The sequence below is a fragment of the Moschus berezovskii genome, chromosome 25 (assembly GCF_049115385.1).
Source record: "Moschus berezovskii isolate FMDL1 chromosome 25, NW_MosBer_1.0, whole genome shotgun sequence".
NCBI lineage: Eukaryota > Metazoa > Chordata > Mammalia > Artiodactyla > Moschidae > Moschus > Moschus berezovskii.
This window is the reverse complement of record NC_142484.1, coordinates 24,466,219-24,479,200: the sequence shown is the minus strand read 5'-3', so window position 1 is coordinate 24,479,200 and position 12,982 is coordinate 24,466,219. Positions and strand designations below refer to the sequence as shown.

Below are 12,982 nucleotides of genomic sequence, written 5' to 3'. Positions count from 1 at the left end.
CGCTCAGTCGTGTCCGACTCTTCGCGACCCCATGGACTGCAGCCTACCAGGCTCCTCCGTCCATGGGATTCTCCAGGCAAGAGTACAGGAGTGGGGTGCCATTGCCTTCTCCGCCTGAAGATGTGAACCAAGACAAATCAGGAGAGCAGCATGTGTAAAGTTAACAGAAGATTCCTGATATGCACCTGACATCTGACACCACCGCATGATGGCTGATCATGTAGCAGTCACTGCCTGTTCCACCAGTCCTCTCTGAGAACCATAAACTCAAACTTCCTTGGGTTAAGGCATCTCTTGAGAGTCTCTGAGGTTCACAGGATTTTGTGGGAGCCTGTATATGACCTCTTTACTGATGGGTATCTTTTCTTTGCTGTCCCTGGACTGTATTCTTTGCTATAATAAATCTTAGCAGTGAAGCTGAATACAACGTTATACTGTATCATGTGAGTTCTTCCACTGAACCACTGAACTAGTAGGTAGTCATGGGATCCCCAAGACAGGACCATTGAGTACACAGGAAATTAAGGAGGCGGCAGGATGTGAGAAAAACAGCATTTAGCTTCCATGTAAACCATCTTAATCACCTTCATTAGAAGACTTTTGAGCGGCAAATTGTTTTTAACCATTTTTATCCTCATCACTGGTTCAAAGTTTCCTTCAGCTTTCACTTACTCTTTTATTATTTCTATTAAATTTAGAGGACTTCCCTGGTTGTTCAATGGTTAAGAATACACCTGCCAGGGCAGGAATAGACAGTCAGACAGAACAGACTTATGGACACAGTCAGGGAAGGAGTGGAAGGAACGAATTGAGAGAGTAGCACTGAAACATATACATTACCATGTGTAAAACAGGTAACTAATGGGAAGTTGCTGTATAGTGCAAGGGGTTCACCTGGTGCTCTGTGACAACCTAGAGGGTGGGATGGGATAAGAGGTGGGAGAGAGGTTCAAGAGGGAGGGGATGTGTGTATACCTATGGTTGATGTAGGGAGAAACCAACACAACGCTGTAAAGCAGAGTCAACCTCTAATTTAAAAAAAAAAGAATCCACCTGCCAATGCTGTTAACATGGGTTCAATCCCTGGTCTGGGAAGATTCCACGTGCCATGGAGCACCTAAGCCTGTGCACCACAATAACGAAGCCGCAAGCAACTACTGAAGCTAGTGCGCTCTACAAGAGAAGCGACCACAGGAAGAAGCTGCCACCTCAATGAAGAGAAGCCCCCACTTGCTGCAACTAGAGAAAGCCTGCACGCAGCAACGAAGACCTAGCACAGCTAAAAATAAATAAATAAATGAACAAAAATAAATGAATTTAGAAACAAGATATGACAGAATATCCCTTACTTCAAGAATATATCCTAGTATATTTTGTGATCTTGTTCCAAATCTTATATATACCACCACTATCTTTAAATTCATTGTGTTAAGTTACTAAGTGCCTAAAAATATTAAGAAGATAAAGCACTTGTCCTAGAATCTAGAGAAGAACATTCACATGAATATGACAACGGATCTAGGCATAAAAATGAAACAGATCTTTTTCATTTCTAACAGCATTCTAGGCACAGGTAATATAAAAGATTGCATCTTTAAAGTCATACTGAGATTGAAAGTACTGTATTATAGTCATATGACAGATCAACCTTCTCATGAAAACTTTGCAAAAACATCCAAAAATCTGAATAATGAGCTTTCCACGGCAGAGTCAATGAGAAACCAAAGGCAGTCAGAGTAAAGGTAAATATTACCAGAAGCTACCTCTGCTTCCTGAGGGTGAACACTGGATATGATCGCCTGACAACTAAATAGCTTTGCTATCCTCAGGATGTTTATGCTTCTAGAATGATCATTCAACGGAAAGTGAGAGCAAGAAAACGGAACAATTTCTCATTTCTCCCAAGTATTACTTTGAGTTCTATTTGCCCCTACTAATAAAATATCTTTCATTTCTTTAGAAATGCTACATCTCCTTTTTAAATAAAAGAGATAAAATTATTTTATCATCTTTTTGAGCACAATTCAATGACTGTTAAGTTGAATATGTTTAAAAGAATATGAAACATGTAATTATTCATCTTTTATGTTTATGTATGGCATAAACCAACACAATTCTATAAAACAATCATCCTCCAATTAAAAACAAATATATTTAAAAACAAAACAAATCCCTTTCAATCAGTTTGACTTAGAATAGCCAGTGGTAGATTTTGTTGGTTGAAATCTAGTTCCATAATTGGTACAATAAAAATTTTCTCCTACCCAAAGTGGGGGGGGGGGAAACTATCCATCTTTTAGAATTTAAAGTATCTTGTTATAGACGTAAGCTTAGGGAGTTTTACAGAAATCCTGCTGTGTACAAATTTCTGGCGGCAGCAGAAGCCTCAGAATTGCTAAAGCCAATTCACCACCTGCTAATCAGAAGAGCTGCTTTCATTGATTGATGATGGTTCTAGAAAGCTCCAGTGCAATAATAGACAAGTATAAGCAAAGCTGAGAGTAGATTTCAAGGGAGGAGAGTGAATACATAATAAAGCTGACTAAAGCTTGAAACTTTATGGTATAAAAGAATAGATGATGAAACAGAATACAGAAAAGAGAGTCAGCATATGTTGGTGGGATAGCAGCAAGAAATGATCATTTCAGAAACATAACCAATCAAATGTAAAGTATTATTGGAGGCACTGGTGCCAAATCAAACATATCACTATAATTATCTATTAATATTATCATAATTACTACCAACATTTAGTAAGCAGTTACATGTCAACCAGGCTTCTCTGGTGGCTCAGATTGTAAAGAATCTGCCTGCAATGCAGGAGACCTGGATTCAATTCCTGGGTTGGTAAGATTCCCCTGGAGAAGGGAACGGCTACCCACTGCCAGTATTCTGGCCTGGAGAATTCCACGGATGGAGGAGCCTGGGGTCCATGGGGTCACAAAGAGTCGGACACGACCGAACAACTTTCACTTCACTTACATGTCAGCCACTTTGCGAAGCGCTATAAGTGGATTCAATCTTTATAACAATCTTGTGAGATAGATACTACCATCAACCTCATTTTATAAATGAAGAAACCAGGGTTAAAGAAGTAAAACAATTTGCCCATTATCATAAATCTAGCCAAAAAGCCAAAGTTAGACATCAAGTCATATGGTTCTAGATGCTGAGAGAAGTATGCTATTCTGCTTTCTCATCTGGTAGAAAAATGAGCCAGAAAATGCTGCAGACATTAACAATAAACTGTTTCATGAAACTTCTTCTATAGATATATCCACAAACAGAAGAACAGAGGTTACTTCATCCACAGTGTAAATTTCAAGTGAATGGAAAACGATGGAGAGATACTATGAACACTACGGAAATAGCTATCTTATCTTTTCATGATTTAAAAACGGCAAAGGAGAACATCTTTGAAGAAAAGTATAATGTTGGCTCATCCAAAACAAAAAGGTCTAATATTCAAACGCTATAGGTTCTAAGTAAAGCAAACTACTGGCCACAATAAATATGTGCCCTGTGAGCAGTGCAATGGAGACACAGCATAGTAGACTGGCTGTCAGGATCAACTATGGGATCCAATCCTGGCACTACTACAAATAAGGAAACTGATGTGCTCTCCATGTCTCAATTGCTTAACCTCTACTAAAAAAATAGTATTATACTGTTTCTGTACCTACCTCAAAAAAAAAAAAAAATTCAACAGGAAGTACTAAGTGAATGTTAGCAACTTTTATTATTAAGTTGAAGTGCTTAAAACTGAATGCTAAGTCATTTTCAATAAATGCTCTCATGTAAAATTTCTATATATTCCAGCACTAAAATTTATACACAAAGAATCTGAATATAATCAGTGTAAAAACATATTTCTAAAACGTCCCTAGGAATTCGGGCTTCTGTGAAATAAAATGAAAACCAAATGAGAGCTATCACCATCCTTTTCTTCCACAGAGGAATTAAAATCAGAGTACACTGGACCCTCCTGGTGGTGCAGTGGTTAAGAATCCGCCTGCCAACGCAGGGGACATGGCTTCAATCCCTGGACGGGGAAGATCCCACATGCCATGGGTCAACTAAGCCCATGCATCTCAACTACCGAGCCCGACTAGAGCCTATGAGCACCAACTCCAGAGCCCACAAACCTAGAGGCCATGCTCCACGACGAGAAGCCACCACACTGAGAAGCCTGCACACCACAACAAAGCATAGACCCCACTCCACGCAATCGAAGTCAGCATACAGCAACAAAGAGCCAGGGCAGCTGAAATAAACAAGCTGTTAAAAGTATTCTTAAAAAAAATGAGAGCACATCTAGTCTCACAGAAATAAAAAATGACAAATAAATATATAAATGGACATGGGTCTTCCACATTTCTAGTAGAAATATCTTACCATAGTCTTACCATCAACAATAAATTTTGTTAATTTATGTAAAACAATCTCTTCTTTGGGATAGTGGTTCTCACACCTGTTTGGAAAGCAAGGTACAAGCAAGAGAGGGTGCTATTTACAGAAACCGCGAAATGATGATGTTGTAGTTAATGATAACAAAAGAACTAAAAAAACTTTCCCAGATTATGGAATTGTATACACATATGCAACACATATGCATATTCTCCAATATGAAAATAATAACCACCAGCCTCCATCTATGAAAAAATCTAAGCAAGAGCAATGTCATTGTTTCATTAACATTTATTTGGTGCTTGTTAATAGTAACAGTTGCTAACTTCTGAATACCTACTATATGTCAGGTCAGGCAATATGCCAGAGACTGAGGTGTGTATTTTATTTACAACTTACTTACCTTGCTCATAACCATTACTGACTCCTTGTCATCATTACTTTCATTTTTACAATGAAACAGCTAAGGTTTCAAAGAGGTTAGATATTTAATCGAAGTTCAAACAATGGGGAAGGGGCAGAGCAAGGACTCAAAACTGTCCAACTGAAACTTTTCATGTATGTGCTTAGTTGCTCAGTCACGTCTAACTCTTTGCAACCCCATGGACTGTAGCCTGCCAGGCTCCTCTGTCCATGGGATTCTCCAGGTAAGAATACTGGAGTGGGTTGCCACGCCCTTCTCCAGAAGATCTTCCCAAGCCAGGGATCAAAGCCAGGTCTCTTGCACTGCAGGCGGTTTCTTAATCTCTGAGCCATGAGGGAAGCCTGAAACTTTGCATGCGTAACCACAACACTACACTCTACACTATGCAATAAAATCTTAAATTTTAACATTTTACACAATTTTATTTATTTAAATGTTATACAAATCAGAAAAGATAAACATTGATCAATTTTAAGAATAAAATATACGCATCAGTGAGAGGACCATTGAAGGATCATTGCCAAGAATCTAATGTAAGCATAGTGAAAGTTGTTTAGAGAGTAAACCTTTAATGTTCTCACTCCAAAAAAGAAATGGTAATTATTGGGTTGGCCAAGAAATTGATTCAGGATTCTCTTTAAGATGGGAGGGGAAAGCGAACAAACTTTTTGGCCAACCCAATATTACATGTGACACAATGGAGGTGTTAACTAACACTATGATGGTAGCTATTATGTTAATACATTAATGTATCAAAGAAATACATTTATAATATGTTTTCATTAAACTCACACAATGTTATGTGTCAATTATATCTCAATAACCCTGGGAGGAAAAAGAATTGCTGAGAAGCCTGCTATCAAAATTATTCTGGAAATTATTCCTAAGTTTCAAATGTAACATGCTTTGGTTAAATACACAACTAACAAAATCTAGTTCTATAAGTTGTAATTCAAAAAAAGGTCTTCTTACTAGAATATAAGCCAACTGTAAAATCAATCACTGGTCAATTAACCTAATTCCTCAAAGAGAGGAAGTATTTTTAGAGAATAAAATTAAATTTTAGGGGATAAACTAAATCCACTCTAATCTGTGTGTAGCCATTTTGGACTTCACATTTTAATTTGAGGAGGCACAGGGCTACCAGTACTGTCAAAAGGAAAACGATAACCTTTAGTTTTCTTTTAGCTGAATTGTTATCTGGTAAACAAAATACTACTGATATACTGACTTTTGTAGTGCATCTTCTAACATTATCCTATACGTCCATGATTTCTAATTTAGTATTATTATAATTAGCATATCCATAGTCATAATTGAAAAGACAGAAAACTATATAAAAATAATTCTCATAATAAGAGGAGTGAAAAGATTGTTCATACTTCAAACGTGTTTAGGTCAATTCAACTTAAAATCTTATTGTGATGGAATGAAATTTTACTGAAAGATAAGGGCCTTAGGTCTGCACTGGACAGCTATTAAAGACAAGAAAATCTACTAATCATCAAATTTAAAATAGTCTTAACTCAAGCCTTAAAATGCATCTACCTTATGATATCCATTGCCTGGTAAAGTATTTCAGACTGGTCAACTCCAAGAACCTTCTTTGCCCCTGCTTTAGCAGCAAACATAGAGAGAATTCCAGTTCCACAACCAACATCCAAAACTACCTGGTATAATAATAAAAGAAAAAGAAGAGATGTTATTGAGAAGGTCTAATACTTTAAAATCCTATTCAAATATGATGATGTTTCTGACTAGGAATAGGTTAACAAAATTTAAACTTTACCAGTCAAACATGGTAATAATTTCTATTTGGGTAAATTGAACATATAATTATATTAAATTATTTTAAATTCATAACTTTTTGGCCACAGTTTATTGCAATCATATGCAACAATGTAAATTTAAGAAATGTTTTATATGAAATGAGCAATTCCCACAGACTTTCAGAGAAGGCAATGGCAAGCCACTCCAGGACTCTTGCCTAGAGAATCCCATGGATGGAGGAGCCTGGTAGGCTGCAGTCCATGGGGTCGCTACGAGTCAGACATGACTGAGCGACTTCACTTTCACTTTTCACTTTCACACACTGGAGAAGGAAATGGCAACCCACTCCAGTGTTCTTGCCTAGAGAATCCCAGGGACGGGGGAGCCTGGTGGGCTGCCATCTATGGGGTCACAGAGTCGGACACGACTGAAGTGACTTAGCAGCAGCAGCAGTCTGTCTTTTATTTCCTGATTGTATGTTTGTTTGCTCTAATTTAGGTTCAGTAATTCTAAATTTTAACAGAAATAAGCTTTCTCAAGTTTGAGTACCAGAAATCAACCTAAGCAGGATAGTCTGATCCAATACAACTTAGAAACGGTTATAAATGAATCATGGATATAGAATATTGTCATACCCACTCCACTTCCAAAGTTTAATATTCAACTCATTTTAATTATAGAGGTACAATAAAAAATAGGCTTTTAGAACTCAGTAACTTGAGAATTTAAGTTTTCAAAAAGATATTCATTATCAACGGCAGAAACAGTGAGAAGAATGAAATTTAAGATGTTATTGGGGATTGAAATGTAACGATTATTTCTAATCAAGAATTTCATATGGTTCTTCCCAGAATAGTAATAATGAAATCCGCATGGTTCACAGTAAAAAAAAAAAAAAAATTACCAAGGAAACACATTAGGCAAAATACTCAGGAACAACCAAGAATAAAGAATAGAGAGTAATAGAGAATAGCAGTGTGATAAAGAAAACTCAAGCATAGAGGAGAGCTTAGGGCAAGGGGAGAGGACACACACACTCTTTTATAATTTTAAATAGGTCCATGAAGCGTTTTTCCTAGCAAGAATATTGGAATGGGTTGCCATTTCCTCCTCCATGGGATCTTTCGGACCCAGGGATCAAACCCATGAAATGTCTCCTGCTTGGCAGGCAGATTCTTTACTACTGTACCACCTGGGAAGCCACTATAAGAAAAACAGAACTAGAATTTATCTATCATATTGTTCAATCTATAGGGTTTCCCTAGTGGCTCAACATAAAGAATCTGCCAGCAATGCAGGAGATGCAGGTTCAATCCCTGGGTTGGGAATATCTCCTGGAGGAGAAATTGGCAACCCACTCCAGTATTCTTGCCTGGGAAATTCCATAGACAGAGGAGCCTGATGGGCTATAGTCCATGGGATTACAAAGAGTCAGACTCAGCTGAGCATGGTTCAATCTATATAAATCAATCTTTGTAAATGAACTTATTTACAAAACAGAAACAGACTCACATGCTTAAAGAACAAACTTATGATTGCCGGGAGAAGAGACAGTTAGGAAGTTTGGGATGGACATGTACACACTGCTTTATTTAAAATGGAAACCAACAAGAACCTACTGTATAGCACAGGGAACTTTGCTCAATGAGACAGCCTGGATGGGAGAGGAGTTTGGGGGAGAATGGATACATGTATGGCTGAGTCCCTTTGTGTCTACCTGAAACTATCATAACATTGTTAATTGGCTATACTCCAATATAAAATTTTTTAAAAAAGAATCTATTACACTGTTCAACAACTACTTTTTCACTAGGTAATATATTCATTTTTCCACAAGCATAAGACAATCAGCTTGTCTATTTTTTTTTTGTCTTAGGACTTTTATGGGGACTGAACTAAAATATAAATTTACAGATCACAGACAATTTCATTTTGTGTTTTCTGTTCAGGAACATGGTAAGAATTTCAATTTGTTTTAATCATCTTTTTACGTTCCTCAGGAGTTTGGGATTTTTTAAAAATCCTTTTCATGTAAGACCTGCACACTAAAGTCTGTTCCTATGCATTTTATCTTCTGCACTGGTTACTAGAATAAGGGAAGTCTGTTCCATTACATTTTTAAAATATACTAGATCTGACTCCAGAGGAGAGACTCTGAATAGTCTTAATTTCTATTGAAGAAATAAGGTTGTCAAAAGGCTGCTACTCTGTGTCCCCTATCCTCTCTGTCCCTTTTAGAAGGCTGAGGCTGCTTAGGGAGAATGCGACTGTCCCTGACCGTAATGTTACCTGTTTGGGTGAGTCAGCACTTTTTAACATAACCACTTCAAACATTAAGAAAGTTCAAAACTGTAAGATGCAATCTATAAAATACCACTGCAAAACCATTTTTTAAAGTTACAAATAAAATATTCTAATCACATCATCAAGTAAATACTATAACACAGAGCATATATATTTATAGTATGGTTATAGTGTATCAACTTGAAATATTACATGGCATAAAATGATAATAAAATGTAAAAATATATACAACTTAACAGTACGTGATGACTTCCCAGAAACTTTCATTGAAATATTTGCAAAATTAAAAATAAAAGATCAGTGTAAAATTTACCAAGTTTGACAGCACAGTGCTTTGGCAATGGTGTTTGGGAATACTGAATATCAACACTCATGCACTGTTTCTGGAAAGACAAGCTGGCAGCACTAACTCCATCCAGGGTAGAACCTTTCTGACCCAGAGAGTCCTCTGCTAGAATTTATTTTTCTATTCCTACATTTATAAAAAGATTTTTAATATTTTATATTTTTACATGCATTATTTCTAATATAAAAAATTAGAACTTATGAACAATTTTTACTGAATTTTTGAGCCATTAAAATAACATTAATAATGGGATTATCTTAGAGAAATAGTGACAACAACTAAGTACAGCAGGATATATATCATGTACTCCAATTAGAGTATGTATTCTCTTGTAAAACTACACACATACATAATTTATATACATATGCATATATATATATATAAAATCTTACTTAATTCTTTCTGAAGGAAAGAGCTTTGGAGAAAGAAAGTATCAGGATCATACAGCAGGTAATTTGTAAAGCTGGAACTCAAACATAGGTCAAGCTGCTTTTTTTAAAGTGCATACTTAAATTATATTTTTAGTTGCATACTAATTATTTATTACATCTATCTGAGATTTAGGTATTCAGGCAAATAAACTAAAACTTGACAGAACTAAGAAAGAGGGAGAATGATAACAGAATATACTAACATTATTTTATAAAACAATGAAGGAATGTATAGAAAACATTCCTTCTAACTGTAGATAATAATCAAAAGCATAAAAAAGGCACCAAACTGTGAATTTCTTCAATGAACTACAAATAGAAATTAATTATGAGTGAGTGATAACAAGATTATGCCACCCAAAGTTAAATTAAATCTGAGAAACCATATGGCCTTCACAGGAGCTTTGTGAATTAAAACAATATTAAGAAAGGAAAGAGGGAAAGGAAGCAGGAAGGATGGAGGGAGAGGAAAAGAAATTTTAATTTTAATCCCTTTTCCGAAAAATAAATTTCTACTGTGCTCTAAACAATATATGATACAGAAAGTAGAGCTGTGATATGAAATTTGTCTACCTAATGAAGAAAAATGAAAACAAAAACAGTGGTATAAAACTTAGGAAGACATGTTATTTCGTACATTTTTTAAAAGAACTGTATTTAAATAATTTCATGAACATGTTCCGTCATGCCACACAGGACCTATACGTGAAAAATAATGAGAATTAAAATGTCATTAATGAATCCCACCCTATTTTCTCTTTAAAGTGTAGTGACACAGGGTTAAGGAGACTAGACTAGGACTAAAACCTTCAAGTTCCGTTTTTTTAGTTGCCTATTTTAGGACAAGTCTTTAACCTACTGGTTTCAAATTCCTCATGTATTAAATCCCTAGTTACAGGTATATTATACAGCAAAGAGACATGTTTGAAAATATTCTATAAATTATCAAACACTATTTAAATGTATGGTAGTATTATTTTCTACATCTGCAGCCATAGTGTAATACAAAGAAGAGTATCCCAAATCACATAAAATCTCTAGATTACTATTGTTAATTACAGAGAATTATATCCTGAATATGCTTTAAAGAGTTAGAAATTGAAATATATTTTACATTATACTCTTGAGAAACCATAAATGCCAAGCAAATCTAACCACACATTGATAAAATAAAGCATGTTAGGCAAAATACTAAGGAAAAATACTTCCAATTTATTAATAAGTCCTCTCCTAACTATGGCAGATTTACTCTCTTCAGCAAGAACAGTAGGTACAATACAAAATAAACTTCATACGTTTTCCATGGTCATGTACTGTGTCCAAAAGTGTATAATATATACGGTATTTCTATAACAGTTACAAATAAAAAATTAAAAGCAGATAACGACTGTGTACAGATCTATGAACCCAGTAAGATGTGTTTCATATACATAGAAATATTCCTAATTACTTAATTTCCTGATTAATCTTATGATTACTAATACTTGTGTCTTTTCACTATTTTCTTATGTAATACAAGACAAAAGTCTATTCAGAGCATATTGAAAAAGAAACTTTTACTTAAAAAATTCTTACCGCATTGGTATCAAAAAGTATTTACAGCATTCGTATCAAAAACTATTTTTAAAATATTTTACAAGATAGCTCAAAGATACTGCTCTTATAAAAAGAGAAGTCCTAAAATTTTAGAACCAGAAAAATTGTTTAAAAATCATTTTATAGATGAGGCCCACAGAGACTCACTACTGTCTAAAATTATTATATGGCTGGATCCTGAGTAGCCAGGCAGAACTAGTGATTCCCAGACTAATACATGTTTAAATTAAATACAACATATTAAGGAAAAAGTAAAATAAAAACCTAGGCATAATCTAACTGTAACTATAAAGCAAAATTTTAATAATAACATTATTTGCTTTACTGGAAAGTGTTTTTTAAGATATTAAATAAATTATTCTAGAATTTTAGGTGCAAATATAAAAACTACTAAAAAAATGATTAGTCTTTGCTATAATAATAAAACACAAAAAAAAAGCCAACAAAAAACTGATAAAAACTAATATTTTTAAAAATTAAATAATCTGCCTGATAGGGAATTAGCAAAAACAAAGAAATACATGCCATCATTACCTTATAGGTAATGCGTTGGCCAAAAGATATCAGAACCATATAAATTTCACATCTCCAACTCAGCTAAGTCACAAGTTAAACAATGCTCTTAGGAAACAGGTATGGAAAACGAAAAGTCAGTCATATATATATGTTATTCCAAGCAAAATAAAACTCAGGAAAACAGTCTTTTCAATATATTAAGGTGTGGGTCACTACTGCAATATCATGTAAGGTCCATGAAATAACCTTAGAAAAGTATCTTTTTTAAAATTAAGGGGAACTATGAAAACCTGATGTTACCAATATACATATTCTTGAAGTTTAAAGTGTGTGTCTATGTTAGTCACTCAGTCGTGTCCAACTCTTTGTAATCCCATGGACTATAGCCCACCAGGCTCCTCTGTCCATGGGATTCTCTAGGCAAGAATACTGGAGTGGGTTGCCATGCCCTTCTTCAGGGGATCTTCCAGACCCAGGGATCGAACCCAGATCTCCCGCACTGCAGGCAGAAACTTTACCATCTGAGCCACCTGGGAAGCCCCTGAAGTAGAAAGAGAGGGGGAAAATTTCCGAGCAAAGGTATGTGAGTGGCAGGGACAATCATATACTTGACTAAATCAGTGGACTAACTTCCAGTAAGGTGGAACAAATAGAAAACCTGAACTCTTAGGTAACATGCCAATGTAGAGAAGAAGGGAAAGAGAAAGTGAAGAAAAAATGGAAAAATTCACAAGGGAGGAAAAAATATGACATAAATTTCACACACATACACACCATAAAAGATCATCTTTGAAATAACCACAGGCAGTATAAAGACTAATCGTAAAATAAAAAGTATCTCATAAAATGGTCTCAGAAAAAAGCACATAAAATAAATTCTACCTGAAAATATTTGACCCTATTTACGAAATGAGTTTTTAAATTAAGTTTTAACTAATTAATGTGAACGAAAATAATAATTAAATGCTTTGATATGGGGTTATCTTGTATGTTTGAAATTAACAAGAATCACAGTAAATCAAAAACATGGTTTAAGCAAAACTTACCTGACTGAGCAAAGTTTAAGTTACATCACTATAATTAATGAATTTCAATTAAAAAAAAAGTGTACTGAATAACACCAATCAGCATTTCTGTTATCAGTATTCTGCACCACAGATCAGCATCACAAAATTCTTCCATGAAATA

At 35.1% G+C, this 12,982-nt stretch overlaps 1 protein-coding gene across 2 annotated transcripts in view; it reads right to left on the bottom strand.

The window, feature by feature from the left end:
• The window catches only part of PRMT3 (protein arginine methyltransferase 3), a 149,397-nt gene that overhangs the window by 114,496 nt on the left and 21,919 nt on the right, over nt 1–12,982 (bottom strand). For both annotated transcript variants that reach the window (XR_008684435.2, XM_055416040.2), the window contains exon 9: nt 6,380–6,501. Coding sequence is in view for 1 of the 2 variants with exons in the window: in XM_055416040.2 (XP_055272015.2) it covers nt 6,380–6,501 (122 nt within the window). In the remaining variant the exon portion in view is untranslated. The remainder of the gene's footprint in view (nt 1–6,379; nt 6,502–12,982) is intronic.